The 25,625-nt window shown below is 47.3% G+C and overlaps 1 protein-coding gene across 1 annotated transcript; it reads right to left on the reverse strand.

The window, feature by feature from the left end:
• LOC120916372 lies at positions 1 to 25,621 on the reverse strand. The gene is made up of 4 exons (XM_040327295.1): positions 25,292 to 25,621; positions 20,661 to 21,595; positions 5,827 to 5,972; positions 1 to 1,301 (listed from the first exon to the last, which is right to left on the reverse strand). The coding sequence occupies exons 2-4, from the start codon at positions 21,565 to 21,567 to the stop codon at positions 288 to 290; spliced, it is 2,067 nt and encodes a 688-aa protein (XP_040183229.1). The 5' UTR covers positions 21,568 to 21,595; positions 25,292 to 25,621; the 3' UTR covers positions 1 to 287.
• Positions 25,622 to 25,625: the final 4 nt, after the last annotated feature.

The following is a 25,625-nucleotide window of genomic DNA, read 5'->3' on the forward strand; positions in this document are numbered from 1 at the left end:
AGAATACGGCTCCCATCGAGTTTCTGGCTGAATTCTGCCGAGAAATTCGGTCGTGTGTACGGGGCCTCACTGGTTCAATTGGAACAGGTAGTTCTACTCTTCATTTGCAAAGTGCGGTGATGGCAATTGTCAATGTTTGGCTCTCTTTCACTTTCTATCACCAGGACAGAGGTTGAGGGTGCAGCTTTTTAGTGGGGATGCAGACAGGAAAATAACCCGACAGAAGTTCTCACTCCATCCAAGAATGGAAAGAAAGGCTTTTGACTTTGGAAACTCCGTAATTGCAGTTAGTAGAGTCTCATTCTTGGGTAGACCCAGGTCTCAGGGCTTAGTTTATCTGTTAGCTCACTTTGCAATGATCTTGCATAGGGGAAACCAACAAAAGAATCTTTTGGCTCTACAGATGTTGGAGGCATTGCTATGGGCCTCTTTCTCCATTGACTGTTCTGATGTGATGTTCTGTGTGACCAATTGTCCCCACCGTGCCATCCCGTGTCATGATTACTCACCACACTAGTGGCTTCTCTCAGTGAAAACGGTGAACTCCATATGCTATAGTCACCAGATGCATTGATGTTTCTCTGTATTTGTGAAGATCTGGTGGAGAAAATGTCATGAGATGGATCCCTGTCTGTTCCAAAAGGTGAGGTTCTCAACTCCAAAGGATCTTCCATCTGGAATCTACTGGCTTCACTTCCATGGTCCTCATACCACATATTACGGTGGCTCTCAAAACGATTCTTAGATTTCGACTGGTGGGAACTGATCCCTGCATAGCAAGCCGTGGATTCAAGTGGGGACACGTCAAAGATTTTCGCCCTTGGAGAATTGTGTACGGTATGGCTAAAGCAATTGCGTAGAACATCGAATGATGGATGGTTCTCTCTAGAAGGACTGGGGCGGAATCTTGGCTCTGATGTATTAGGTTGCTCTGAGAAGACATCTTGTAGAGGCTGTCTAGGTAACCACCCTTGGTTAACCAGTCTTTGATTTGCATGGCGCTTGATGTTTTTCTGGTTAGTATTATGTGTGCACATCAAATCATCATGGGCCAATGCCCATCTTACTTGAGGGCTACCAACGTTTACTGGTACACCGTGTTTTGATCTCTGTATATTTTTTCTACAGCAACTTAAAGTATCTCTGTCTTGCTTGCCTGGTCTGAAACCATCACTTGTTAACTGAACAGTAACGTGATGTGGAGAGTTCTCAGCTAATATAGGATGGTGTCGTAGAGAATGTTCATATCCGGACTGATGGAGCTCTGGACTGAGTATCTGCTGACCTCTGTCTGGTCTGACCTATATTTGATAAATGACAAACATCAGCAACACTTAACAAATAGCTAATCACCTCAAGTAAGGATGAGCTCCGGCGTGTTCACATAGAACACGTGCAGAGCCCGCCAGGAAGTCGGCACCCGCGCTGCGCTAATCACAGCCAGGCAGACATTGTCCGATGCTCGGCTGCAGAGATCGGGAAATGTCTGCCTGGCTGTGATTAGCGCAGCGCGGGTGCCGACTTCCTGGCGGGCTCTGCACGTGTTCTATGCGAACACGCCGGAGCTCATCCTTAACCTCAAGTAACAGAACAGTAATGCCGCGTACACACGGTCGGATTTTCCAATGGAAAAAGTCAGATGGGAGCTTTTCATCGGATATTTCGACCGTGTGTATGCTCCATCAGACTTCTTCCGTCGGAATTTCCGTCGTCAAAAGTCTGACCGTGTGTACACGGCATAACAGAAGAATTATATTATGGAATTATTAGGTCACACGGCTCAGAACCAGAGTCTATGGGATCTCACTGGTAGGCAATGAAGATATTTGCCAGCACACCATGGAACGACATAAATAGCATCCTAACTGATATTTTTTTGCATGATCACAACCAGGGGCGGATCCGGGGGGGGGGGGGGGCAATTGCCACCCCCGAGAAATTTGTTTTAGTTAAGGAACTTACGGGCACCTGAGAGTCTGAGCGGGCGGCTCCGCGGGTGACAGCGTGGGCTGCCAGGTGCCTTGGTGTGTGGGCAGGCGGGTGGCTCGGCCTCGGCTCTGCGGTGAGTGAGAGTCAGAGAGTGGGCGGTCAGCTGGTCGGCTCTGTGGGTGAGCAGGCAGGTGGCCAATAAACAAGCCGGCAGCCGGGGGAGCAGAGAGATGACATCATCTCTGACTGCCCGGCACCCCTGCAGTAACTTCCGCCCTTACTGTGCAGGCAGCAGAGAGATTACATCAGCTCCCTGCTGCCTGACTCTGACAAGCAAAACACCACCTTAGCAAGTGATAATCCGGAAGGTGTGGCAGGTGAGGTGGCAAGTGACAATCCGGAAGGTGTGGCAGGTGAGGTGGCAAGTGACAATCCGGAAGGTGTGGCAGGTGACAATCCGCCTCGGACTAATATGTGGGTTTACACGGTTGCGATGTAATAACGCACACATGATGAGGCATATTATAGCAAACATTAATTCAGCCTTTACTAACGTTTTCAACACAGCAGAACCCTTGAAATAACTTTCCGTCCACAGGGAACCCCTGTTAAAAACTACTATATCTACAACTCATGATACAATATTGTGATAGTCAGTGGGAAGAATGCGCTTTACACTTGTGGTCATTGGGAAGAATTTCCCCCTTACAGATAACTATGGTGTTAGTGGGAACTTATCTGAGATGCAGAAATTGCTCAAGGAACCCCTAGCAACCTCTGGAGGAACCCTAGTTGAGAAACCCTGTCTTAATGTGTGTTGCAGTGGCGGCCCGTCCATAGGGTCGCCCGGACGCCCAGGCACCGACCCACCCCCCCCCTCCCGTAGTCACAGGGAACATACTTAACCCCTTCCTCGCCCCCTAGTGTTAACCCCTTCACTGCCAGTGGCATTTTTATAGTAATCCAATGCATTTTTATAGCTATAAAAATGCCAATGATCCCAAAAATGTATCAAAAGTGTTCGCCATAATGTCGCAGTACCGTAAAAAAAATTTTTTTTTATAAAAATGCCATAAAAATACCCCCTATTTGTAAACGCTATAACTTTTGCGCAAACCAATCAATAAACGCTTATTGCGATTTTTTTTACGAAAAATATGTTGAAGAATACGTATCGTCCTAAACTGAGGAAAAATTTTTTTTTTTTTATATATTTTTGGGGGATATTTATTACAGCAAAAAGTAAAAAATATAATTTTTTTTCAAAATTGTCGCTCTATTTTTGTTTATAGCGCAAAAACTAAAAACCACAGAGGTGATCAAATACCACCAAAAGAAAGCTCTATTTGTGGGGAAAGAAGGACGCCAATTTTGTTTGGGAGCCACGTCGCACGACCACGCAATTGTCAGTTAACCACTTAAAGCGGGGGTTCACCCTATCGACGGGAAAAAAAAAATTTTTTTTCCTTTTACCTTTAAATCAGGCATTGTAGCGCGAGCTACAGTATGCCTGTCCCGAATTTTTTCCCCCCATACTCACCTCGTAGTCGTCCATCGAAGATACCGGGGAATGGGCGTGCCTCTGGAGACGGAGGATGATTGACGGCCGGCTCTGGCGCGTCACGCTTCTCCGGAAATAGCCGAAATAGGCTTGGTCTTCACGACGCGTGCGCATAGCCTGTGCGCACGCGCCGTGAAGAGCCGAGACCTACTCCGGCTGTCTTCGGGGAGAGTGACGTGCCAGGGCCGGCCGTCAATCATCCTCCCTCTCCATAGGCACGCCCATTCCCCGCGGGAGCCGGAATCTACGATGGACGACTACGAGGTGAGTACGGGGTTAAAAAAATCGGGACAGGCATACTGTAGCTCGCGCTACAATGCCTGTCTCGATGGTAACATCAAGTACGAGAGGGTGAACTACCGCTTTAAGGACCGGACCAATATGCTGCTAAATGCCCAAAGGCGTTTTTACAATTCGGCACTGCGTCGCTTTAACAGACAATTGCGCGGTCGTGCGACGTGGCTCCCAAACAAAATTGGCGTCCTTTTTTCCCCACAAATAGAGCTTTCTTTTGGTGGTATTTGATCACCTCTGCGGTTTTTATTTTTTGTGCTATAAACAAAAATAGAGCGACAATTTTGAAAAAAATGCAATATTTTTTACTTTTTGCTATAATAAATATCCCCCAAAAACATATATAAAAACATTTTTTTTCCTCAGTTTAGGCCGATACGTATTCTTCTACCTATTTTTGGTAAAAAAAAAATCGCAATAAGTGTTTATCGATTGGTTTGCGCAAAATTGATAGCGTTTACAAAATAGGGGATAGTTTTTTTGCATTTTTATTAATTTTTTTTTTTTACTACTATTGGCGGCAATCAGCGATTTTTTTCGTGACTGCGACATTATGGCGGACACTTCGGACAATTTTGACACATTTTTGGGACCATTGTCATTTTCACAGCAAAAAATGCATTTAAATTGCATTGTTTATTGTGAAAATGACAGTTGCAGTTTGGGAGTTAACCACAGGGGGCGCTGTAGGAGTTAGGGTTCACCTAGTGTGTGTTTACAACTGTAGGGGGGTGTGGCTGTAGGACTGACGTCATCGACCTTTAAAAGGGATCACTCGATCGATACGCCGCCACAGTGAAGCATGGGGAAGCTGTGTTTACATACGGCTCGCCCCGTTCTTCAGCTTCCGGGGAGCGATCACGACGGAGCGGCTATAAACGAATAGCCGCGCCGTCGTCCCGGATCGCTTCCCGCGGGAATCTGCATCCTTCTGCCTGTCCGTGCCATTTTGCGGACGTAAATAATCGTGCGGCGGGCGTTAAGTGGTTAAAACGACGCAGTGCCGAATCGCAAAAAGTGCTCTGGTCTTTGACCAGCAATATGGTCCGGGGGTTAAGTGGTTAAACCAGCTTCTGAAATGTAATTTAAGAGCAGAATGGCTCCGATTCCTATCCTGGCCTTCATTTTCCCTTACCCGACTGCACTGCCAGCTACATTTCTCTAGCTGCAAGCACCCTCCATTTGTAAATGGCTCCAGGCCTGTAAAACAGCAGACTGTATCCCCAGATTCCATGCATTGCTATCTATGGCACTCCAGGTGGGAGGCTGCTCAGCACAGAATAACAAGAAGCTGTGCAACCACCCAGAAGCACTCTGAAATGGCTACTGAATCTACAAATAACAGAATAAAGAGAAACTAAGAAGACCTTCTGGCTTAGCACAACTAGAGTGATGATGCCACCGCATTAGCAATTCACTGATTTAAGGACAATTCCACCCAAAATATGTGTACATGTCTTGTGTGTGCAGCCGGGGTGTAACTCTAGGGGTCATAATTGTGACCTGGCCCCATTCTCCAGGGGGCCTGTGTGGCTCCCCCTATACACCTGGATAGGAGGGGCGGCATATAATGGAACCAACGCCCTCCATTTTCCTCCTGCAGCAGCTGAATGCCTGCGGGAGGGAAAGGAGGAGAAGCAGGCTTTCAGTGGCTGCAGGAGGAAAATGGAGGGCGTTGGTTCCAAAATATTGGTTCTATAATATGCCTCCCCTATATGCTGCCCCTCCTATCCAGATGTAAAGAGGGCCGCTCGCCCCCCCCCCCCCCCCGGAGTAACATTTTTGGGGGCCCAAAGATGTCAGGAAGGGGGCCAGCGGGACTGTAATAAAGGGTCACGCAACAGGAGTAAAGGGCCATGGGCTCGGAGGGAGGAACCCCAGGCTCAGAAGGAAGGTCCCCCCGGCTAGGAGTCAGGGGGGGCTCTTCAATGGTTTTTTGCAGTGGGGACCTGAAGGCTCTAGTTACACCTCTGGTGTGCCACAGTGGTTGGATTCAGTTAACCTCCACTTACCCCATCCTACGTGTTCTTCTACATACTCACCATCTTTGTAAGCGTGTGGCTGGGGCTGTCTCTGGGCAAAGGCATAAAGTTGACTGGGGTTGACTGCATGTGACCTTGTGGCCTCCAGTTCGTTTTCCTGACACTCGTCCCTCCTTCACTGGCATGTCCCCATACAGACGTATCAGCTGCAAATCCATTAGAAAATAAAATTAGACAACGCTTAGCAATTAAATGCACTTTATGTGTAAATCTTTTACCCTAGCTCTACAATTGGTATACACGGTCACCTGCAAATGTAGAGAGAAAAGGACAAAAAAGGGGGTAACCTTCCAACACTTCACAGTGAGATCCACACCCCTTTCTGTGTTTGGGATAAAGACCCGGTGAAGATGGAAACCCTGTTAGTGGTGACAACACATCACTAGAGGGTTTCGTTCTAAGGTAAGCATTTTATAATGTGCTAGTATGTGATGCATACTAGCACCTTATGCCATTGTCGTGCAGGTTTTTTTTTTTTTAAATGGGTGTGGTTTACTCCCTGCTTTAACAGTTTTACAAGTTCAGACCCCAATGGACAGCCGTTGATCCTCACTAATGTTCAGTAGTCTGCGTTCACAAACCGTATTTGCCGGCGTATAAGACGACCCCCCCTATTTTCCAGCTAAAATGTTGGTTTTGGGATATACTTACCATATAAGACGACCCCCTTCCTTCTAGTCATGCCTCGTCTCACCTCACTGTGCCATTACATGCCAGACTGTGCCACCATTACATGCCTCACTGTGGCCCATTACATGCCTCACTGTGCCCCATTACATGCCTCACTGTGCCACCATTACATGCCTCACTGTGCCACCATTACATGCCTCACTGTGGCCCATTACATGCCTCACTGTGCCCCATTACATGCCTCACTGTGCCCCATTACATGCCTCACTGTGCCCCATTACATGCATCACTGTGCCCCACTACATGCATCACTGTGCCCCACTACATGCATCACTGTGCCCCACTACATGCATCACTGTGCCCCACTACATGCATCACTGTGCTTCACTACATGCCTCACTGTGCGCCACTACATGCCTCACTGTGCCCAATTTCATGCCTCAGTGTGTCACTGCTTACCTTATCTGTGACATGCAGACCGCGGCCGTCCATTTTTTAAAAGCCGTGCCTCCTCCTTCTGCTGTTCCGTGATAGGCGGAACACTCAGCTTCCCAGGAGACACTGTGTTCAGTGTTCCGCCTATCACAGATGCCCTCTCGTCCTCGTCTCGTTCCGTGATAGGCGAAACACTAAACACAGTGTCTCCTGGGAAGCTGAGTGTTCCGCCTATCACGGAACAGCAGAAGAAGGAGGCACGGCTTTTAAAAAATGGACGGCCGCGGTCTGCATATTAGGTACCGGCGTATAAGACGACCCCCGACTTTTAAGAAGAATTTCAGGGGTTAAAAAGTCGTCTTATACGCCGGAAAATACGGTAATTGCTGACCCTTCTCGTCAGCCTGAGCATTGAGAACTCTTTAAATGGATGCCGGAATAGATGGCAAGTAGTTAGCAAAAGAGGCCATATACAATACTTCACTTTCTGGCAACCCATGTTTTAAAAATCTACAGCTTCGCTGCTCCCCAGCCGCTGTGAGTACCTGCTCCCCGCTGCATGCTGTGGTTCCTTCTGCTGCCACAGGAGGTACAAGCCAGCAGGAGGAACCTCAGCTATTAAAATAAAAATGATAAATCCTTCATTTAAAAATCTGCAGGGGATCAAATAATTATTTTCCCCACTGTAACCTGTGTAATGCAAGGCTGAAGGGAATTTCCGGCTGGAGTACAGAGAGCTTTCTCCCTGTACATTTTATTGTTGAGAACATAGAGAAAAAGAACGTTTGCATAACGTTTGTTAATGCAACATTAAGATCAAGTGGTTTTCACTCAGAAAGAAATTAGCTTAATGGCGACATTTTCAAAGGTTTGAGTTCATTAAAATCCGGAATGACATTATGTGGGTGTTTGGCTCTCAAGCCGCATACACAAACATAACCCAGAGAACCCAGCGGATTTGTTGGCACTGTGCGGTTAATGGAGGTAGGAGATATTTTTGTTAATTAAGCTAGTTATCATTTACTGCGGCAGGGCAGCATGGCCAGCCAGGATCACATGCATGAACGTCATCCTGCCTCTTGCGGATTAGCGGCACGCACCGTCGTTCCTGGTCCCCGGCTGCTTTGAGTGACTGGGGGATCATGTGATCGCTATGTGATCACATGATTGCAATGTCAACAAAGCGGTTATGAATACATTTCATCCATAGCAGCTGTGTTTCCAATAGTGATGCTGTGATTGGCCCACAGCAATCACATGGTACCTGGGCCGATCCCAGCACTCGGTAACCATGTGATAGCTGTGGGCCAATCACAGCACACAAAAGTAAATCACAGCTGTTATGAATGTAACTCATTCGTGACAGTTCAAAACATAACTGTTACAAGGACGATCACTGTAAAAAAAATTAAAAAATCCTGATCACCACAGAGTAGTACAGTGTCAGTATGATGGAGGTATATATATATATTGTGACAGGAAGTCAGGTAAATCTGTAGGTGTTGTCACAGACAGGACATACATTTCTGCCTTGCTTAGACAATACACCAATTGTTATTAGGCGTCGGCTGCAAATGTAGCCAGGAAAGGCTAAAGGCCGTTGGAAAACTTTAGCTGTTCAGAATGAGGCAATTAAGGCCTATATAAGTAGTCCAGAGGATTACCACTGATTTGCTGCATCCTGAGTCTTTGTGAGTAAGGACAGCAGTGCCAGAAAGTCTTCTGAGGAGGTGAGGAGGAAATTGATTTTTCTGTGTGATCAAAATCAAAAGACTATTGTTTTTCTGCTGTATGACCAGCAGTGTCTACCCAGCAGTAGGCTGTGCCAGACTCCATAGATAGGTTCCTGTGTGGTGAAGATAGACGCCCAAAGTGGCCAGGGTTTATTTTATGTTTGATTTTGTTTATGCTGTTTGGATGCTTGCACTTGTTTCCAGCAAGATGGAAGAATAAACCAAAAATCTTTGTTTTCAACCGTCTTCGACTGCCTGTCTGTATAAATTCAGTGTGTAGTGAACCCATCCAAGGGGTCACACACCCCGCTACCGAGCTAACCCCTTACAATATATATATATATATATATATATATATATATATATATATATATATATATATATATATATATATATATATATATATATATATATATATATATATATATATATATATATATATATATATAAAAAGGAAAAAAAAGACAAAAAAAAGAAAAAGAAAAAAGAAAAAGAAAAAAGAAAGAAAATGCAATGTTAAAGCAGAGGTTCACACAAATAGTGAACCTCCACTTTTTGGATCCCCCCCCCCTCCGGTGACACATTTGGCACCTTTCAGGGGGGAGGGGGGTGCAGATACCTGTCTGAGACAGTAGGGAATCGGGCAGTGAAGCCGTCCGGCTTCACTTCCTGATTCCCTCACCGAGGATGGCGGCGGAAGCAGCCGAGGACCGAGAGATGTCAGCTCAGCCTTGGCTGCTGACATTGCTGGGCGCGCTGGACAGGTAAGTGTCCATTTTTTAAAAGTCAGCAGCTGCCGTATTTGTAGCTGCTGACTTTAAAAAAAAAAAAAAAACGGCTGAACCTCCGCTTTAAAAAATTTGATAAAAAAATTATATAATTTTTTTTTATTATTTTTTTAACACCAGTCAGTATCCCCCATCACTGCCACACCAGACATTTAGTGACACTGAATACCTCAGACTGTCTACTTTACAAAAAGGATAATTTGGGGGGAATTTGTACTGTCCTGGCATTTAAACCACTTGCCGACCAGCAGCCGCAGCTTTACTACAGTAAAATGGCTCGGCTGGGCGAAACAACGTTATGTTACGTCGCTTTGCCCTGTGGCCACCAGAGGCACGCGCGCACACCCGCTGCCGAAGCCGATGCGAGTGCCCGGCAGGCGCGACAACCACTGGGCACCCGCGATCGCTCGTGACAAAGCGAGAACCGGGAGCTCCCGGTTCTTTCAGGGGAGAAATGCCTGATCGTATGTTCATACATAGTATGAACAGTACAAATTCCCCCCAAATGATCCTTTTTGAAAAGTAGACAGTAGACATACAAAGTATGAACAGCAATCTGTAATTTCCCCTAGTAAGTCCCATCCCCCTTCAGTTAGAACACACTTTAGGAAACACAATTACACCTTGATCGCCCCCTAGTGTTAACTTTCACTGACAGTGACATTTTTACAGTAATCAGTGTATTTTTATAGCACTGATCGCTGTATGAATGGTCCCAAAATAGCCTGTCATCAAGAGCAGTGATCACTGTCGTGTCACTTGTAGCCCAGCCCCCACACAGTTAGAATCACTCCCTAGGACACACTTAACCCCTTCCTCGCCCCCTACTGGTTAACCCCTTCACTGCCAGTGACATTTACACAGTAATCAGTGCATTTTTATAGCACTGGTCGCTGTATAAATGTGAAAGGTCACAAAATAGCGTCAAAAGTGTTCAATGTGTCTGCCATAATGTTGCAGTCACGCTAAAAATCGCTGATTTTTTTTTTAATAAAAATGCCATAAAACTATCCCCTATTTTGTAGACGCTATGGGCTAGATTCAGGTAGGGGCGTGCATAGTTACGGCGGCGCAGCGTATCGTATTTACGCTACGCCGCCGTAAGTTAGAGAGGCAAGTGCTGTATTCATAAAGCACTTGCCTTCTAAGTTACGGCGGCGTAGCGTAAATGGGGCCGGCGTAAGCGCGCGTAATTCAAATGTGGATGAGAGGGCGTGTTTTATGTAAATTCTTGTTGACCCGACGTGATTGAAGTTTTTCCTGAACGGCGAATGCGCCGTCCGTGGAATTTCCCAGTGTGCATTGCTCCAATGTACGTCGCAAGGACATCATTGGTTTCAAATTACGTCCAGCCCTATTCGCGAATGACTTACGCAAACGACGTAAAAAATTTAAATTTTGACGCGGGAACAACAGCCATACTTAACAGTGCGTGCGCCTCCTAATAGCAGGAATAACCTTACGCCGAAAAAGCCTAACGTAAACGATGTAAAAAATAGCGCCGGGCGTACGTAAATTTGTGAATCGGCGTATCTAGTCATTTGCATATTCTACGTCGAAAACAATGGAAGTGCCACCTAGTGGCCAGCGTAAATATGCACTCTAAGATACGACGGTGTAAGAGACTTACGCCAGTCGCATCTTAGGCTAATGTCGGCGTATCGTGCTTTCTGAATACAGAAAGAAGAAAAAAAGAGCCAGAAGGCAGAGCGAGCAGAAACGAGCCGTCCGAGCGAAGCGAGGACGTGAGGCCGACTGGCCACTTTCCTCGAAATCCACATCGCCCTGGATGCCGGCCGAGGTTCGGAGATTTTCGTCGGCAAGTTTGCGCTAGCGCAGTCCTTAAAGGAACTTTCTCGTTAGCCGGAACCATATCGGCAGATCAGATTGTGCAGGAACTTTAACGATAGCTGGAACCATATCGTCAGATCACCGGGGAAGCACCAGCACGCTCTGCTTGCGAAGCCGCTACTGCCCTGGTGGAGTGTGCCCTGAAACCTTCTGGAGGCTCCACCCCCCCTTGATACATAGGCCTGAACAATGGCTGATCTTAACCACCTGGCTATTGTGTGTTTAGAGTCTCTAGACCCCTTCTTGGACCCCGAAAATAAAACAAAAAGGAAGTCAGATTTTCTGAACTGACTTGTGCTACTTAAGTACTGGAGGACACGCCTCCTAACGTCTAAGTTATGAAAGCTGCGTTCCTGTTCCCTCACCCAGAGGAAACACCATAAACTGAGGAGCTGGAGGGAGGGTGAGGTTTTAAATCTATAATTGGAAGGCGGTGTTTTCTTAAGAGGGGAGGAGCCTGTGTCTCTCTACGGTGGCTGTCCTGAAAGACAAACAGGGAAAAAGGACGTCAATTTTGTTTTGGAGCCACGTCGCACGACCGCGCAAATGTCAGTTAAAGCGACGCAGTGCCGAATCGCAAAAACTGGCCCGGTCATTTGGCAGCCAAATCCTGAAGTGGTTAATCATGGTTCCATGTCATGATGGGATTGAGATGTAGAGAAAACAGGCCTCTGTGATATTTCAGGCCCCGCTAATGTCAGGCTGCCAAACCCTTCACATTTAGAGACTCTGTAAGTCGGCCTGCTTTGAGCCTCGGCACTTTTGGAAGCTGTACAGCGGAGTGACCTAATTTCTACCAAACGCCGCCGTACCAGGCAGAAGATTGTCCTAGCTGCCGCTGGATCATTAGGCAAAAAACTTCTCATCTTCCCATGTGCAAACATTAATATTAACATATTGCTAAGGGGACAGACTTATGTAAATCCACACACACAGCTCATCGTCAGAGGAGCTTATTAGAAAACCAGCAGACAATAGCTGGAAGAGGCAGAAGAAAGAGACACAGGGTCACCGGCAGGAGCAGGGCCGATCCGAGACGGGGTGCACAGGGTGCACTGCACCCAGGCGCCAGAGGGGTCACCGGCAGGAGCAGGGCCGATCCGAGACGGGGTGCACAGGGTGCACTGCACCCAGGCGCCAGAGGGGTCACCGGCAGGAGCAGGGCCGATCCGAGACGGGGTGCACAGGGTGCACTGCACCCAGGCGCCAGAGGGGTCACCGGCAGGAGCAGGGCCGATCCGAGACGGGGTGCACAGGGTGCACTGCACCCAGGCGCCAGAGGGGTCACCGGCAGGAGCAGGGCCGATCCGAGACGGGGTGCACAGGGTGCACTGCACCCAGGCGCCAGAGGGGTCACCGGCTGGAGCGAGGAATAGGGGGAAAAAAAAGACTTGAAGCGTTCGTACTTCTACTCGTATACCATCCAAATTAAATCACTACACCATGAAGAACAGAGAGGGCAGTAGTGAGCGACATAAACTTCTATCTGCGCTTTCTCCTACCGCCACCTTTAACCACTTCAGCCCCGGAAGAATTGGCTGCCCAATGACCAGGACATTTTTTGCAATTTGGCACTGCGATGCTTTAACTCCAGGGTCATTGCTAGTATGACAAGGAGAGGTCCTGGAGGGAGAGGGTTGATAAGGTGGTCATGGAGGTTGATGATGCAAGAACCCAGGGTCAATGCTAGTATGACAGGGAAGCGTCATGGGGGGGGGGGGGGGGTTGGCAAGGGCTGATAAAGGTTTAGGAGATTTTTTTTACCTACAGGTAAGCCTTATTATAGACTTACCTATAGGTAAAAGTACAAAAATGGACTATACAACCACTTTAATAGGGTGGTGGTGAAGGATGATAATACACGTATCCAGGGTCATTGCTAGTATGACAGGGAAGCGACATGGGGGGGGGGGGGGGGCGAGGGTTTATATGGTGGTGGTGGTTGATGAGGCAAGTATCCAGGGTCATTGCTAGTATGACAGGGAAGGGTCATGGGGGGCAGAGAATTGATAAGGTGGTGGTGGAGACTGATGGTGAAGGAATCCAGGATCATTGCTAGTATGAGGAAGGGTCATGGAGGGAGAGGGTTGATATGATGGTGGTGAAGGATGATAATACAAAAATCCTGGGTCACTGCTAGTATGACAGGGAAGGGTCATGGAGGAGAGGGTTTATAGTAGAGCTGCACGATTCTGGGCAAAATGAGAATCACGATTTTTTTGCCTAAAATAAAGATCACGATTCTCATGGCGTAAAATCTTTTACAGTTATACAAAAAAAAATAATTGGGCTAACTTTACTAGCTATTTTTTTTTTTTAATTCATTAAAGTAATTTTTTCCCAAAAAAAATGCATTTCAAAGACCGCTGCGCAAATACAGTGCGACATAAAATATTGCAACAACCGCCACTTTATTCTCTAGGGTCTCTACTAAAAAATATATATATATATATATATAATGTTTGGGGGTTCTAAGTAATTTTCTAGCAAAAAAAAAAGAAGAAGATTTTAACTTGAAAAGAGCTGTCAGAAAAAGGTTTGGGCCCGGATTCACAAAGCACTTACGCCGACGTATCTCGAGATACGCCGCGCAAGTCTACCTATGCGCCGTTGTATCTATGCGCCGTGCCCACAATCTGAGATACGCCTAAAAATAGGCTTCCTACGACCAACGTAACTTGCCTACCCCGTCGTATCGTGGGCGCATATTTACGCCGGGTGCATAATATATGCGGTTTGCGTAAGTCGTACGTCCGGCGTAAAGTTATTCCCCATATAGGAGGCGCAACTCATGCAAAGGTATGGACCAGGGAACAGAGCCGTCGTATTTTACGTAGCACGTGAATAGGGCTGGGCGTAGGTTACGTTCACGTCGTAGGCATTGATCCGTCGTATCTTAGGGAGTAGTTCCGACGTGATTCTGCGCATGCGCACTGGGATGCGTCCACGGGACGGCACATGCGCCGTTCGTTTTAAGTACTTCTACGGCGCTTGCCCCATCATTTGCATGGGGTCACGCCTCATTAGCATGGCTCAAGCCCACTTCCACCTACGCTGGCTTACGCTAAGGAAACCCAGCGTATCTTTAAGAGCGAGTGGGAGCGAGTGCTTGGAGAATCCAGTGCTTGCCTCTGTGCGCTGCGTCGGCGTATATTAGATACGCTACGCCCGCATAAATATGTAACTGTATTCACAAAGTACTTGCCTCCTAACTTACGGCGGCGTAGCGTAAATGGGGCCGGCGTAAGCGCGCCTAATTCAAATTAGGCAGAGGGGGAGTGTTTTATGTTAATGGGGGGTGACCGGACGTGATTGACGGTTTTTACGAACGGCGCATGTGCCGTCCGTGTACATATCCCAGTGTGCATTGCGGCAAAGTACGCCGCAAGGACGTATTTGTTTCGACGTGGACGTAAATTACGTCCAGCCCTATTCACGGACGACTTACGCAAACAACGTAAAATTTTCACATTTCGACGCGGGAACGACGGCCATACTTAACATTGGCTACGCCACCTAGGGGGCATGTTTATCTTTAGGCGGCGTATCTCTTACGGAAATGGCGTATCTTTACTGCGACGGGCGGACGTACATTCGTGAATCGGCGTATCTATGCATTTACATATTCTACGCCGAACTCAACGGAAGCGCCACCTAGCGGCCAGCCTAAATATTGCACCCTAAGATAGGACGGCGCAGGCTGTCGTATCTTAGATAGGTTTAAGTGTAAACCTATCTCAGTTTGAGAATACACTTAAACTTAGGACGGCGCAGATTCCGAGTTAGGTGGGCGTATCTACTGATACGCCGGCCTAACTCTCTCTGAATCCACCTATTTATATGGATTTTCGTGCCTGTGCAGAGCATTTAAAATATTGCATAGTGAGGAGCGACATCTAGTGGTCAACTATTCCTAATTCAGAACTCTAGTTCTAGAGTTTGTTTATGTATTTTACTTTAGGTCCTGTTCACACAAGCAGATGCTTTAGAATAGTGTTTTTCAATCTTTTTTTTAAATCAAAGCACCCTTGAAAAAGTATTTTCATCCTCAAGGCACCCCAGTCGAAGGATTGGTTCAATGTTAAACAGTGTAGGAGGGCGAGAAAAGTCCAAAAAAATCCTGCGGCTCCTTCAAGAATCAGGGATGGATCTCCATGCGCAAACAAGAAAAACACAGACTGGAGGTCGTCGAACTGTATAGCAAACCATTTAACCACTTCAGCCCCGGAAGGATTTACCCACTTCCTGACCAGGCCATTTTTTTCCGATGCGGCACTGCCTCGCTTTAACTGACAATTGGGTAAAACGTTGCGCGATCACGCAAACAAAATGTATGTCCTTTTTTCCCCCCACAAATAGAGCTTTCTTTTGGTGGTATTTGATCAGCTCTGCGGTTTTAATTTTTTTGCGCTATAAACAAAAAAAAGACAGACAATTTTGAAAACAAACAATATTTTTTTTTCTGCTATAAAACACACCCAATAATAAAAATTCCAAAATCGAATTTCATCAATTTAGGGCAATTTGTATTCTGCTACACATTTTTGGTAAAACAAAAAACACAATAGGAGTATATTGATTGGTTTGCACAAAAGTTATAGGCCAGGATTCACTAACACGATACGCCGCGTAAGTTAAAAGATGCGCCGTCGTATCTATGCCCTGTATTCAGGAACCTAGATACGCCTGAAATATGGCTTCAGCCGACCGACGTAAGTTGTCGTACGCCCTCGTATCTTGGTTGCATATTTACGCTGGCCGCTAGGGGCGCTTCCGTAGATTTACGCGTAGAATATGCAAATGAGCTAGATACGCCGATTCACGAACGTACTTGCGCTCGGCACATTAGGGCGTATGACCGGCGTAAAGTTACCCCTGCTATATGAGGCGCAGGCAATGTTAAGTATGGACGTTGGAACAACAACGTCGTTTGCGTAAATCGTACGCGAATAGGGCTGTGCGTAAGTTACATTCACGTCGAAAGCATTGAGTATTTGCGACGTGATTCTGAGCATGCGCACTGGGATACGTCCACGGACGGCGCATGCGCCGTTCGTTCGGCCCCTCATTTGCATGGGGTCACGGTTTATTATAATAAAACACGCCCACTGCCAACCTACTTTGAATTACGCGGGCTTACGCCGGCCCATATACGCTACACCGCAACTTAGGGCGCAAGTTGTTTCTGAATACGGTACTCGCCACTCTAAATTACGGCGGCGTATCGTATATGAGATGCGCTACTCCCGCATAAAGTTACGCCATTCTTTCTGAAATCCCGGCCATAGTGTCTTCAAAATAGGGGATGGATGTATGGCACTTTTAGTATTTATTTATTTTTTACTAGTAATGGCGGCGATCTGTGATTTTTAGTGGGATTGCGGCGGACACATCGGACACCTAACTGACATTGAGTTTTTTTTGGGAATCAGTGACATTATTACAGTGATCAGTGCTAAAAGCATGCACTGACATTGTACAAATGACACTGGCAGCAATCAAAGGGTTAAATGTGTTCTCTCACTGTGTGTTCTGTGTGTGGGGGGGATGGGCTGCCTGGGACAACACACAAATCCATCTTCCTGCATAGCAGAAAGGCAGGATCTCTGTGTGATCCCCTGACAGAACGGAGCCTTGTTTACTTTTACAGATCCCCGTTCTGTCACTGCTGGACCTGCTGATTGGCTCCCCCACTGAGATGGTCAGAGACCGAGGACATGATACAAGAGATGGTCAGAGACCGAGGACATGATACAAGAGATGGTCAGAGACCGAGGACATGATACAAGAGATGGTCAGAGACCGAGGACATGATACAAGAGATGGTCAGAGACCGAGGACATGATACAAGAGATGGTCAGAGACTGAGGACATGATACAAGAGATGGTCAGAGACCGAGGACATAATACAAGAGATGGTCAGAGACCGAGGACATGATACAAGAGATGGTCAGAGACCGAGGACATGATACAAGAGATGGTCAGAGACTGAGGACATGATACAAGAGATGGTCAGAGACTGCAGATTGCATTTTCTTGAGCTTTTCTTGCACTAAAAGGTTAATTTAAATTGATGATATTAATTAAAAGTGGAATATATTACAATTATATATATATAAAAAAAAAAAAAAAATTGTTATTTTCGGTTTTCGGCAAAGTGTATGCTGCATTTTCAGTAACAAAATTAATAAATGATAACAATACTAATACATTATACATATTATTATTGTTACTAATAATAATAATAATAGTATTTTTTTGTTAGGATTTGGGTGTTTATCTATTATTAACAATATTTATTTTTTAAAGGTTAGGGGTTAAATAATTATTTATGTATTATTACATATTATTATATTATTTAATTACCTTTTTATAAATATTTATGATGATTTTTAGTTATTTGTATTTATTTTCCATTTTTTTTATTCATATATTATTACTATTTATTTTTTTCCATTTGAGCCGAAAATTTCAACGTGCGAATACGCACAAAAATGCACAAATTCCATTCATTTCTATGGGAATTAAAAATGCACACATCTGCCCAATTTGAGCTACAAAAAAAAAAAGCTCCAGAACTTTTTTGAGCTTCAGGCGTTTGGCTTCAGGTGACTTGGAGTGGAGATGTGAACTTCCTCCATAAAGATTTGATTTTATTCTCCTTTTTATTTAGGAGCTACAAAATGTTTGAGGTGTGAAAGGGGGGCCTTAAGGGGTCGGGGAAAGGGGGTCTTTTGCAGAGATCCTGAATCTTTGCCTCTTTAGGTGCTTTCTTTGGGCCCTGCACTTTAAAATCAGACTCTTTATTCTGCACACAGTGTGGTATAAAAAGGGTTACAGTTACCCCAATTACAGCAACATTTTAGGTAAAGGGCTCAAAGGACTGCAAAAAAAAATAATAATAATAAAAAAATAAAAAAAATAATAAAAAAAAAAATAATAAAAAAAAATAATAAGAAAAAAAAAAAGAAAAAAAAAAGAAGAAAGAACTGAGTCACGATTGCCCGAGAACAGCTTTCATTTCTTTCCTCTCTCAGCAGGCGCTCTCACATAACATGAGACACGACCCGCTTCTCTGCCAGCCCTTTATACCCAGCTGGCACTTTGTTACCAGGATTAGACCCTTTGGAAAAAAACGATTACATATCGTGATCGGACGATGTGCATTTGCAGTTCGGATTTGTAGTCAATATCAGGTCCTTCTATACAAGAGGATTCGTACAGTTTAACCCCTTCACGCCTAAACCTTTTTCTGGCACTTGTTGCTTACAAGTTAAAAAAAAACATTTTTTGCTAGAAAATTACAGAGAACCTCCAAACATTATGGGCCAGATTCTCGTACACTGGCGTATCTTCGCGGCGGCGTAACGTATCTGATTTACGTTACGCCGCCGCAACTTACATGGGCAAGTGATGTATTCTCAAAGCACTTGCTCCGTAAGTTGCGGCGGCGTATCGTAAATCGGCCAGCGTAAGCCCGCCTAATTCAAATGTGGAAGGGGGGGGGCGTGTTTTATGTTAATCAACTGTGACCTGACGTGATTGACGTAAATCTCCCAGTGTGCATTGCTGCTAATACGCCGCAAGGACGTATTGGTTTTGACGTGGGCGTAAATGACGTCCAGCCCCATTCACGGACGACTTACGCAAACGACGTAATTTTAAAAAATGTTGGACGCGGGAACGACGGCCATACTTAACATTGGCTGCGCCTCATAGACCCAGGGGCAACTTTACGCCGGGAAAAGCTTAACGTAAACGTCGTAACTTTACTGCGTCGGCCGCGCGTACGTTCGGGAATTTGCGTATTTAGCTAATTTGCATGCTCGACGGGTAAATCGACGGAAGCGCCACCTAGCGGGCAAAAAAAAAAATAGCAGTTGAGATCCGACGGCGTAAGAGACTTACACCTGTCGGATCTAATGAAAATCTATGCGTAACTGATTCTAAGAATCAATCGCATAGATACGACGGCGCTAGGCAGAGATGCGACGGTGTATCTGAAGATGCGCCGTCGTATCTCTTTTGTGAATCTGGGCCTAGATTTATATTTTTTAGCAGAGACCCTAGAGAATAAAATGGCGACCGTTACAATATTTTATGTCACACTGTATTTAACTGGTTGCTAACCTGCCGCCGCAGTTCAACGGCGGCAGGTCGGCTTTCCTGCGCGAGAGCCCGTAGCTCTACGTCGGCAGGCGAAGAAGCAGCCACTAGGGGCGCGCGCCCCCGCTCGCTCCTGGCTCCCGTGGCCCGCGATCGCTCATTACAGAGCGAGGACCGGGAGCTATGTGTGTGTGTAAATACACAGCTCCCGGTCCTGTGAGCGGGGGAAATGCTGATCTTCTGTTCATACAATGTATGAACAGAAGATCAGTCATTTCCCCTAGTGAGGCCACACCCCCCCCCCCCCTACAGTTAGAACACACCCAGGGAACATACTTAACCCCTTCCCCGCCCCCCTAGTGTTAACCCCTTCCCTGCCAGTGGCATTTTTATAGTAATCCAATGCATTTTTATAGCACTGATGGCTATAAAAATGGCAATGGTCCCAAAAATGTGTCAAAAGTGTCCGCCATAATGTCGCATGAACCGGGAAAAAAAAAAAAAAAAAAAACGCTGATCGCCGCCATTACTAGTAAAAAAAAAAATATTAATAAAAATGCCATAAAACTACCCCCTATTTTGGGGGCGATTTGCAAAACAACTTCTGTATAGAAGTCAATGCAGATCGCCCCGAGCCGCCCCCGAAATACTACAGGAACCTTTTTTCTAAGTCGGAGCGACTTGCGTCGCTCCTATTAGAACGGTTCCATTGCGTCGCTCCTATTAGAACGGTTCCATTGCGTCGCTCCTATTAGAACGGTTCCATTGCGTCGCTCCTATTAGAACGGTTCCATTGCAGTGTGAACCGGGTCTGACTCTGTACATTCGGAAAAGGTAGGAGCCGGGTTTACCGGCTCCTACCGCCGCTCTCCATCCTGACAGATCGAGGGGGGACATGGCGGCAGCAAGGAGGGGGGCATGACGGCGGCAGCAAGGAGGGGGGACACGGTGGCAGCACGGAGGGGAACATGACGGCAGCATGGGGGGACACGGCAGCAGGACAGAGGGGGGACACGGCGGCAGAAAGGAGGGGGGCCACGGCGGCAGCATGAAAAAAGATGGCAGCACGAAGGGGGACAGCAGCAGAATGGAGGAGGATACAAGGACAGTCAGCGGTGATCGGTGCTTGTAACTCCCCCACCGCACTGATCACCCTGACTGTCCAGGTATCGGGTGAAGCATTTGCCCCGAGTACAAGTACTCAGGCAAATGCTCGGTATCGGGACAACCCTAGGTGGAAACCCTAACCTACCTACCAGGCTAGAAGTGACAATAGTTCAGTAAGTCTTACCGTCACGGGTGTTGTCCAGCTTTCTCTGCACAGGTAGGGTTGACAGTTTGGCAGACATCTCCTTCACCTTTTTCCTTATAGACTGGCGAATCTCGCTCACCAGGTTGCGACCTCGGAATAGATTAGGTAGGCTCAGCATATTGTTAATGCTCTCCGCCACCTCCTGGACGGGCGCCTCCTGCATTTCTTCAAGAAAAGCTCCACTCCTACTATCGGACAATGCGCTCTGCAGTTGGCCGCCGCTGTCTTGGATGCACGGCGTTACGCTTTCCTTGTCTACGGCTTGCTGTAAATTGGAGACCTGGGTCTTCGCTTCTCCAGTTTCTTCCGCTCTGGAGCCCAGCATGTCCGAGCTTTTCTGGTTTAAAGGAAGTTCCTCTAGATCCTTCACCTCCGGTGTTGGAATAAGGCCGGCGCCAAGCTCCGCGTTGCCCATCGGTGTCCTCCTCTCTGACTGATTGCTGGCAGTACCGGTGTCGGTCTTAGCTGGATCTACCTCTGGTGTCTCTCTTACAAGCCTCTCGATGTTGACAGACTTCACCTCGTGATCGAATATCCCCTGGTGCTGGGTCAGGCGACCTTGAGTGATAAAGACTTGCTTTGACATCAGTGCCTTGAACCCCGAAGAAAGAGTTGCTGTTTTTGGACCATGTGAAGTAGAAGACCTGTCATGTCTCGGTGGGCAGTCCTGAAGCCCCTTCTTCTGAAACGTCTCTTTGTGCGTCTTAAATTTAATACTGTTGCGTTCTTTCTTGGTCTTCCTCCTTTTGGCTTTGATCGCTGTGTTGGTGACGCTTTTGTTGACCTTTCCCTGATCTTTAGAATTGAGCTTTGACTCTAAACTGGCCAAGCTGGGAATTGGTCCTTTATCCTTCAGTGATGGGAGACATCTGTTCTCACGATCCATTATGGCAACGACTGACCAAGGGCATCACCTATGGCCAACAAGTAGGAAATAAAGAGTGATAACGTTACCAGATGACCAACTACACATGGATGGAAAAAAAATCCATTAACCAAAGCACCCAAAGAATTACATTTATTGCTGTAAGTTGAAGCAATGTGTCCTATATGGCTAAAGGGTTTTAGACTCCTCCCCCTCACATGGCCTAGACCAGTGGTTGCCAACCTTTCAGACCTCATGGACCACTAAACTCAAATTTTTTAACCCGCAGAGCCCCCCTTCCCCCTGGATCACACTGCTGCCTTATACACACAATGCTCCGGCTCTCTGCCCCCCTCCCCCTGGATCACACTGCTGCCTTATACACACACAATGTTCCGGCTCTCTGCCCCCCTCCCCCTGGATCACACTGCTGCCTTATACACACAATGCTCCAGCTCTCTGCCCCCCCTCCCCCTGGATCACACTGCTGCCTTATACACACACAATGCTCTGGCTCTCTGCCCCCTCCCCCTGGATTACACTGCTGCCTTATACACACAATGCTCCAGCTCTCTGCCCCCCTTCCCCTGGATCACACTGCTGCCTTATACACACAATGCCTGACTCTCTGCCCACCTCCCCCCGGATCACACTGCTGCCTTATACACACACAATGCTCCGGCTTTCTGCCTCCCCCTTACCTGGATCACACTGCTGCCTTATACACACACAATGCTCCAGCCCTATACCCCCCCTCCCCCTGGATCACACTGCTGCCTTATACATACAATGCTCCGGCTCTCTGCCTCCCCCTCCCCTGGATCACACTGCTGCCTTATACACACAATGCTCCAGCCCTCTACCCCCCTCCCCCTGGATCACACTGCTGCCTTATACACACACAATGCTCTGGCCCTTTGCCCCCCTTCCCCCTGGATCACACTGCTGCCTTATACACACAGTACTCCGGCTCTCTGCCCCCCCCACGCTGGATCACACTGCTGCCTTATACACAGAATGCTCCAGCTCTCTGCTCTTCTTCCCCCGGATCACACTGCTGCCTTATACGCACAATGCTCCAGCTTTCTGCTCCTCCCCCTGGATCACACTGCTGCCTTATACACACACAATGCTCTGCCTCTCTGCCCCCCTCCTCCTCCTGGATCGCACTGCTACCTGATACACACAATGCTCCTTGCCTCTGCCCCCCTCTCCCTGGATCACACTGCTGCCTTATACACACAATGCTCTGGCCCTTTGCCCCCCTCCACCGGGTTTACACTGCTGCCTTATACACACAATAGAGCTGCACAATACTGGCTAAAATGAGAAGATAGATCACGATTTTGGCGGCGCATCTTTCACATTAAGACATAAAATATTGGTCTAACTTTACTGTTTCTTTTTTTTTTTTTATTCATTGAAGTGTATTTTTTCCCCAAAAATTGCATTTGAAAGACCGTTGGGCAAATACAGTGCGACATAAAATGTTGCACCAATTGCCATTTTATTCTCTAAGGGCTCTGCTAAAATATATATATTGTTTGGGGGTTCCAAGTAATTTTCTCTCAAAAAATATTGATTATAACTGAAGAAACAAGTGTTAGAAAAAGATTTGGGGCCAGATTCACATACAAATACGTTACGCTGCGGCGGCGTAACGTATCCCATTTACGTTACACCGCCGCAAGTTTACAGCGTAAGTGCCTGATTCACAAAGCACTTAACCGGTAAACTTGCAGCGGCGTAGCGTAAATCCGCTTGGCGCAAGCCCGCCTAATTCAAAATGGGGCGGGCACCATTTAAATTAGGCGCGTTCCCGCGCCGAACGTACTGCGCATGCTCCGTCCGTAAAATTACCCGACGTGCATTGCTCTAAATGACGTCGCAAGGATGTCATTGGTTTCGACGTTAACGTAAATGGCGTCCAGCGCCATTCACAGACGACTTACGCAAACGACGTGAAATTTAAAATTTCGACGCGGGAACGACGGCCATACTTAACATTGGTTACACCACCTAGAGGGCATGCTTAGTTTTACGCAACGCATCTCTACGGAAACAACGTAAATTTAGATCGACGGGCAAAGCGGACGTTCGTGAATCGGCGTAACTAGTCATTTGCATATTCTACACCGACCGCAATGGAATCGCCACCTAGCGGCCGGCCTAGAATTGCAGCCTAAGATCCGACGGTGTAACACAGTTACACCTGTCGGATCTTAGGGCTATCTATGCGTAACTGATTCTATGAATCAGGCGCATAGATACGACAATCGTATCTCAGAGATATGACGGCGTATCAGGAGACACGCCGTCGTATCTCTTTTGTGAATCTGGCCCTTAGACTTTAAGTGGTTAAACTTCTTCCATTTACACACAGAAGTTTGATCCAAGGCTCCTTTCACGCTAGGCAGACTCAGTCGCTACGGAGTCCGCCAGCTCAGCGGGAGATCTATCCGCAGATCTCCGCTGAGCCGGCGGTTGACAGGTCCCTCTCAACCGCCGCCGGGACCGGCCTCGTCCCAATGAGGGGGGGAGAGGGCCGCGTTCCGTGGTCAGGGTCGGGCGCCGTTCGCCTCCCTTGGGTGATCGCGGGGGGCACTGGGCTACGCTTACCGGGGCGAGGCGGCGGGCTGGTGCAGGCTCAGCCAAAGCCCGGCCTCACCCGCCGCGCTCGACGTCGTAATCTCCCGCGGCGGGGGGGCTGCTGAAAAAAAAAAATCTCTTCTCTCCTGGGGACCATCGGGCCCCTTACAGGTGTAATGCAAATTAAAAAAACGGGAGGGGGGCAGTCGGGCCTGTGCGATGCGATTTCAGCAATACAAACTGTATGTCTTGAAATCGCATTCGCACCATAATTGTGCAGGACCCTTTTTTTTTTTTGGTCCGCTCTGGAATCGGATGGCATGGGTGTTCACACCAATGCGCCATTTCACAGTTCGCACTGCGATCTGCGAACCGATCTGGGGGTGCCGTTACCTTTACATTGCCACCCGCAGCGGTTCGCAGATCTCAGCGTGCGATGCGGGAACGCGCACTGGATTCTCGCATCGCACCGGTGTGAATCCAGCGCGTTATAAAACCGCGCGGTAACCAGGCGTTTCGGAGGCTGCAAACACACCTGCGTTTTCTAGATGTCTTGGGGGTGCCATTAGAAATGATTGACCACTGTGAGCATGTGCAGGAGGCAGCGTTTGCGCGTGGTGCAAGAAAATACGCGCTTTCGCCACAATTCCCGCAACCGCAGCCAGTCAGGACACGCCTTAACACTCGCTGCGGAGTGTGGTGTCCTCTGAGGAGCGACCTGAATTCGAATTGCTTTTCAGAGGGCATTTGACAGACGATGAGGCGGCGTTGTATCGCCTCCTGATTGGACCCGGAAATGTTGCACCGCCCGTATGAATTCTGTGATTCGTCCAATGTTTTGGGGGATAGATTGCAATGGGCCGCCATGACATAACGCACCATACGGGATGGAAAAAGGTAATTGCAAAGAAGACGACAGAGGTAGATTGGCGTTGCTTGCGGAAACGATAACAGCGGAGAACGTGATTGGCTGAACATGGAGCTCTGACAGTGTCATATTTCAGGTATGCATTCCTACACATACAGAATGGGAGGAATTGCACCTGTTCAGTGTTATTCTTCATTGGCAGGACACAGGACACCTCCGATACATGAAGACAATGTTATTGTCCATTGGCATGGCAGTATGCATCTCATTTAACACCTAATATATCACCTTAATGGAAAGAGCCCAGCTGGCAGACAGCACATATCACATTCACGTTGCCTAGGCACTCGGTAACGATCAGCTATTTCAATATGGCGGCACCACCGACAACTCTATCCCATGATGCTCCGGTTAAACCGGTATACGCCACCATCGGATTCTATCACCCCCCATCTTTAGTGACAATTGGTATCGTCCTGCTATTGGCGAATGCTAACTGGCCTGGACTATAACGCTAAGAAGGGGGTGAGTAGGTATAACCCTGTAAAGACTGCCGTGGTTCAACCCATCCCGTTGCGTTGAACAAAGACGAGACCACTTGATTTAAAAAAATGGGGGTGCG

Source organism: Rana temporaria, chromosome 10 (assembly GCF_905171775.1).
Source record: "Rana temporaria chromosome 10, aRanTem1.1, whole genome shotgun sequence".
NCBI lineage: Eukaryota > Metazoa > Chordata > Amphibia > Anura > Ranidae > Rana > Rana temporaria.

Coding starts and splice junctions, on each gene's coding strand:
- LOC120916372 (XM_040327295.1), bottom strand. CDS start 21,567: ATGGATCGTGAGAACAGATGTCTCCCATCACTGAAGGATAAAGGACCA. Junction 5,973..20,660: donor GCTGGACAACACCCGTGACG/GTAAGACTTACT, acceptor ATGGATTTGCAG/CTGATACGTCTGTATGGGGA. Junction 1,302..5,826: donor GCCACACGCTTACAAAGATG/GTGAGTATGTAG, acceptor TATCAAATATAG/GTCAGACCAGACAGAGGTCA.